The following is a 6,000-nucleotide window of genomic DNA, read 5'->3' as shown; positions in this document are numbered from 1 at the left end:
TGCAATTTTTTATTAACATTGTTTCTCGTACCAGGAAAATATTATCTGGTTGATGCAGGATATCCTATGCAACGGGGATACCTGAAGCCCTACTCGGACACGAGATATCATCTTCCTGATTTTGAGCGAGCTAGTGGCACGGTTCGTGGCAGAAAGGAAATGTTTAATAAACGCCACTCATCTTTACGCGGGGTAATTGAAAGAACATTTGGAGTTTGGAAGAAGAAGTGGGTCATCTTACGTGATATGCCGTCGTATCCTTTCCAAAAGCAGGTGTACATTGTGGTTGCAACAATGGCACTACATAACTTCATCCGAAGACATTCCTCGCAATCAGATACAGACTTCAGTATGGCTGACAATGATGAACTCAATATTTTAGAGCAACCAACAGGACATGTGGGGGGGCATTCATTACCTGAGGAGGACATAGAATCTAATGATTTTGAAGATCAAGATGCTGATAGTTTGGCTGATATGATTGCTTTAAGGGAGTCTATCACAGATGCTATTTGTGGCTATTGATCAACCAAGTTTTCTTTTCATAAGATTTTAGGTTTATATTCATACCCATTTAATTATGTTTTTTTTTTTAAATACCTTAAGCTGACATTTCATTCTTTTGTTATTTTCACAGTTATACCAACATGACCTCCAGAATATCAAGTACAGACAGAGGGATTTTGTGTTATTGTGGACTACCGTCTCCGTTGCTAACGTCACGTAAGGAGCATAGCTTTGGGAGGCAGTTCTATGGTTGTGCCAGGGGTGTTTCAGCCCGTTGTGGTTTCTTCAGGTGGGCCGATAGTCCATCATATTACACTGACAGTAGTCATGCCAGCAGTCATGTGAATCCGATGTTTTTTCCGGCTGACAGTGCAGATGAGGACAGGCGTAGCCAGAGTCTTAAGTTGAATATTTTAATATTTCTCCTTGTTGTTGTACTTGTATTTGTACTTTTTTTAGTTATCCTGGTACTCATTAAGGTGTGAGAACTGTATGGTATCTTTTAGAACTGATCTGTGATTATCGTATGTTTCTGCACTATATGTTTCTTTTCCAACAATAAGCTATTCTGAATAAGCTGCCCCAAACAGTTTTGATTCAAACAGGGGCATGAATGTCATTTAACCACCAATAAGTTGGTCTGAATAAGCTGCCCCAAACAGCAAGCCAGATTATTCTGATAATCTGCAGATTATCAGATTATCAGAATAATCTGCTTATCAGCAGATTATAAATAATCCACAGCTGCGCCAAACAGACCCTCAGTCACTGAGGATTATAATTGAGAAGATCTGGGTTTCGTACCCATGCTTGATGATGATAATGGTGATCAATTATCAACAGTCAAGCCTCCTGTTATACTTTAAATTGGTTTGTGCTAGAGACTATGCTGGAACATTACTTTGAATCAAGACGTTGAAATAGCTTGTTCTATCCAAGATTTCATTATTTCTTGTTGGGTATTTGACTTTTTATGGAAATCTCCTTTCGAATGTGGGGTATTTGCTCTTGATTATATGAGAAGGTGTTTCTATGCTGTGATTGATCGACATGACCTTTCTTGACCTCTATATTATCTAGCTTTTTTCGCATTCTAGTTTGCTGCTATGTTCTAAACTTCCACATATAGGATAAATTGCTTAAACTTTCCAGTTAATTATAACACTCCTATGATGAAATATTGGAATCATTAATTTTAGTTTCACAATTTTTATTTAGGTTTTTTATGTGCTTGATAATGGCTATATTATTTTGAAAATTTATGGTAATCCACATAGTGATATTCTTATGTATTAGTTCTTATCCGTTAATTAATATATGTTCCCCATAAATATGCATGAGTTTTTAATGTGTGTTTAGCTAAAATGGAAGCCATACATGTAATATAATGTATTTTTACTCTTTTTTTTTATTATTTTTTTATTTTTTGCAGGGATTGGCAAATAGAAGGATAGGGGCAACAAGCATTAATATAGAGAGTTCACGTTCACATTGCGTTTTCACTTGTATTGTTGATTGTCGGTCTAAGGTAAATCTTTTTCTTATCTGTGTATATTATTCTTATAGTTGAAATATAAAGTTTTCCTTGTTACATTCCTAATAGCACATCAAGCTTTTACAATTTTATTATTTGCACAACCGCTTGAATGTTTTGGGGTAAAAGAGGCCTTGCATTAAGTGATTGCTTATTAAAAATAAATGATATGACTGTTTATTTCACTTTTCTTGACTTGACTTATCAATGGTCATTTTTAATTTTGATTCCTTATGTTATCTATATAGGGTTTATGGCACACCACTTGAATTGAGGTAAAAAATACCATTCCAAGCTCTAAATCTATTAAGTAGAAGCGCACCAGTATTTTAGAGATTATACAAAAAATAATGCAAATCTATGTAATAGGAGATTGCACTCACCAAAAAGATTTATTCACTCAAATGTGAATAATAGACAATGATTACAACCAATTATGAAGCGTAAACTCTCAAGCACTCACCAACAAGATTATGAAATATAAGTTGAGGAAAACAATAACATATACAATTTAAATTAAAATTTTAATTAAGTTTGACACTAATTACCTACATCTACATCCCAAATGCCGGTCTTATGAAAATCACTAATCTACTTTCTTACATTAGCTAAAAGAGAAGCCTCATACAATACTTATTTTCAATAGTCTTTTGTGTCTATGTGAACGGACTCTTTGATTCTTTACAATGTCTTGGCGAGAACACTAAATAGACATAATAAAAGGTCCTAACTTAATAGTAAGAAGAACATATTGAGAATCACACTAAGATTGTTATAAAAGGTTTTTTTATCATAAAATTCTCAAGGACGAGACCAAGAAGATATCAAGATCAAAGCTAAAGAGTATGGAATGAAACATGAAAAATCTCCGGGAAAACTGTCCAAAGATTCAAAATAACTTTCTCTATTTCATATTTTATTTTAGGTGCATTTATATACATGCTACCCAATTCCTATGTATTTACATATATAACACCTAAACGTCACTTTTTACATTAACTGGTATGTATGTAAATTTCCTTTATATTATTTCATTAGGAGCTATCTTTTCTCCTTGATTTTAGTAAGGGCAACACTTTGATTCATCTGATGAACTCGGTGAGTTCATGACTGAGTTAATAAAAAAAACCCCAATTTTATAGGAAAGATGAATGTAGTGAGAATCACACTAAGATTGGCAGAATGAGTGGCTATAGCACTCTCAAAATAATGCCAAGAATATATCACAATTAAAGTTTAAGTATATGAATGTACAATTGTAAAGATCAAAGTTCCAAGAGAAAGCTTCCAAAGTTTTTAAATAACATGCTTGATTTATTTTTATTTTATTTTTTTTCTGAAACTTTTTCCTTTTTTTCTCTTAATATAGTATGTTCATAATCTATAAGAGAATTCAATAGTGGATCAAGTTTATGTGTATTTTGCGTGGCCTCTTTAGCGAGGTGTCTTTTGATCAATCGCTTTGGGTAGGTAGTCTTCTCAAACTATTGTTAATAATTTTTTGATTAATATAAATCCTACCAACAACGTGTCAATGAGTTTAAGAATTGAGTGAATAGGCACAAGGATTATATCATTTAGCTTGAAAACACGATAAAAGCATAATTGAGAGAATTTTAAGTTAAGTCAATCATCATTCTAGTACATTGTTGAAATGATTTTTCAATGATTACTCCATTATCAATCTTTTTGGGTCTATAGTAGCCAAATAACACCATGTTCTATATTCTACAATCCAAGGATTTGAACCATAAACTTTCCTTTTCCTTTCAAAAATTACAATGATTGGTGATTAAAAATTGGCCATGATTTATGAGGATCTTGCTAAAAGAATTTTCGGATCATAATGTTAGCTTTGAAAATCAAGCATTGGGAATTAACATGTAAAGATGAATCATCAATTAAGTCATCATGATCGGGATCTACAAATTTTTTATTAGTAAATTTTTACAAAGGTAGCAAGAGAGAGAGAGAGAGGGGAGAGACTTAGCAAGAGATAGGGAAGCAATGGCGCTCGTGTGCTAGGCTAAAAGAAGAAAAAAAAAAGGAATGAGGAGTAGTTTTATGTAATAATAATATTATTTTGTTAAAATTGTATTTCTGGCCAACTAATCACTATTTGATTAATGCCGCCACAAGACAAATTCACCCCTATTATTTCTTGTTTTTATTTTTTAAATGTTATGTATATTAGCATTCTATTTTTATTGCTATACTCTTTATTTATTATAATATTATTTAAGTATGATCATTTTTGCTGTGTATCATTTATTTATTTTAGATAACATTTGTGTGCATGCAGACTATCCCGTTCATTTGTTATCTCTCCGTCACTTGTTCTCTCATGTCTTAAGCTACATTGGGGGCTTATTCACACCATTTTAACTTTTAAGAGTTAGATGAGTCATGAATTTTTTTGGGTGAAATTCCTATGTATTTAAATGTCTAAATTGCTGTTGAACATACTGATTTCAAGGAAACCACTTATGTTTGCATGATTCAATGAACATTTATGTCTATATTTTTAACTATAATGTTTAGACGCTCCTGTTATATTTGGACAATAAGACTAATTTTTTGCTCTAACGGCTCCCTAGAGATTATGAATGTAATGGATGCTTAATTTTTTTTCCTAATATTTGAGCCTCTATTTAAGAATTCCGACACAATTCATTGTATTATAAAAATAATGAACTGAAAACAGTAAAATAAAAGTTATTTTGAACAACCTTTCACTTTTTCAAATGCTTTTCATTTTTCAGGAAGAGGTGTTTTGGGAGTAGAATTTGGTGATTTGTTGCTTGGGGAGTAGAAAAAAGCAATTGTTCCTAAGGAGGTCCACTGATTGGGATGGACAGATATAGTGGAGTACCTAAGAAAGATGTATTTTAGGCAAACTGCAAAAGAAAAAAAAAATCTTTGGTTGTTTTAAACAACCCAATTTAGACCCTCCTGGTTTTAACTCTGTAAATTTGTTTGATGAATTACTAAAATGTGCTTAGAGATTAGTTAGCTCATCCGTTAATCTTCAGTTTTGCATGAAAGCTGAAAATACATACTTTCGTCTTTTAAACCATGCAAATAATGATTTTCTAAACTTGTATCTGCCTTTTTTATGAACTCTTGAACAAACATTGAAAGAGGCACTAAATTTATTTCCTCCTTCAATTGCTTCATCTGTAACTTTTTTGTAGCATTATGGGTGGGGGAAGGTTAGTTAAGTGTCCTGGCTTGTAAGCCTCAATATCAACATCCTGATGTGTATTTGGTTTTGAATCTCTCAGAACATGACTAATGGTCTTATTAGCTTAAGAACCAGTAGAATCAACCTTGTCGACCTAGCTGGATCTGAAAGACAAAAGGCTACTGGTGCTGCAGGTGAGCGCTTAAAAGAAGCTGGCAGTATCAATCGTTCCCTCTCCCAACTCGGGTATGTTGATAATTTAATTTTTGTACTTGCAGCTCTCATTTTTTGTTGTATTCACTAGCTATTTGTGCTAAGGACTGGATGCATTTTTCTAACTTTTTATTAGTCGACTCGTATGTAGGATCTTTTCATTTTTTTTTTAATTGTCTTCTTTGTATGAGCTTGCATGGCATGGAATGCCATATGCCCTACTTTTGCCTAAATCTCCAAACTGCATTATTTCACATAGGAAAGGCTTTTACCCAGTAGTCCTTTGGCAGACATACAATTATCTCTTGTGATTTTGTTTTTAATCTTGTTGCATCCTCATTTCCTAATCAGATTCTGAATCATCTTGCAGGAACTTGATTAACATTCTGGCTGAAGTCTCACAATCTGGGAAACATCGTCATATACCCTACAGAGATTCTAGGCTGACATTTTTATTGCAGGAATCTCTAGGTGGAAATGCAAAACTTGCTATGATATGTAATGTTTCACCATCCAACAGGTCAACTCAAATCAATTGAGCAAGAAACATCCCTTCTATTTT

The 6,000-nt window shown here is 33.1% G+C and overlaps 1 protein-coding gene across 3 annotated transcripts in view; it reads left to right on the top strand.

The window, feature by feature from the left end:
* The window catches only part of LOC110024208 (kinesin-like protein KIN-12A), a 29,795-nt gene that overhangs the window by 6,532 nt on the left and 17,263 nt on the right, over positions 1–6,000 (top strand). For all 3 annotated transcript variants that reach the window (XM_020724042.1, XM_020724053.1, XM_020724035.1), the window contains exons 8-10: positions 1,940–2,035; positions 5,326–5,471; positions 5,809–5,958. In XM_020724042.1, the coding sequence (XP_020579701.1) occupies positions 1,940–2,035; positions 5,326–5,471; positions 5,809–5,958 (392 nt within the window). The remainder of the gene's footprint in view (positions 1–1,939; positions 2,036–5,325; positions 5,472–5,808; positions 5,959–6,000) is intronic.

This window comes from Phalaenopsis equestris, unplaced genomic scaffold, assembly GCF_001263595.1.
Source record: "Phalaenopsis equestris unplaced genomic scaffold, ASM126359v1 Scaffold000002, whole genome shotgun sequence".
NCBI lineage: Eukaryota > Viridiplantae > Streptophyta > Magnoliopsida > Asparagales > Orchidaceae > Phalaenopsis > Phalaenopsis equestris.
Note: the sequence above shows the minus strand (reverse complement) of the source record. Positions and strands in the feature narration are given on the sequence as shown.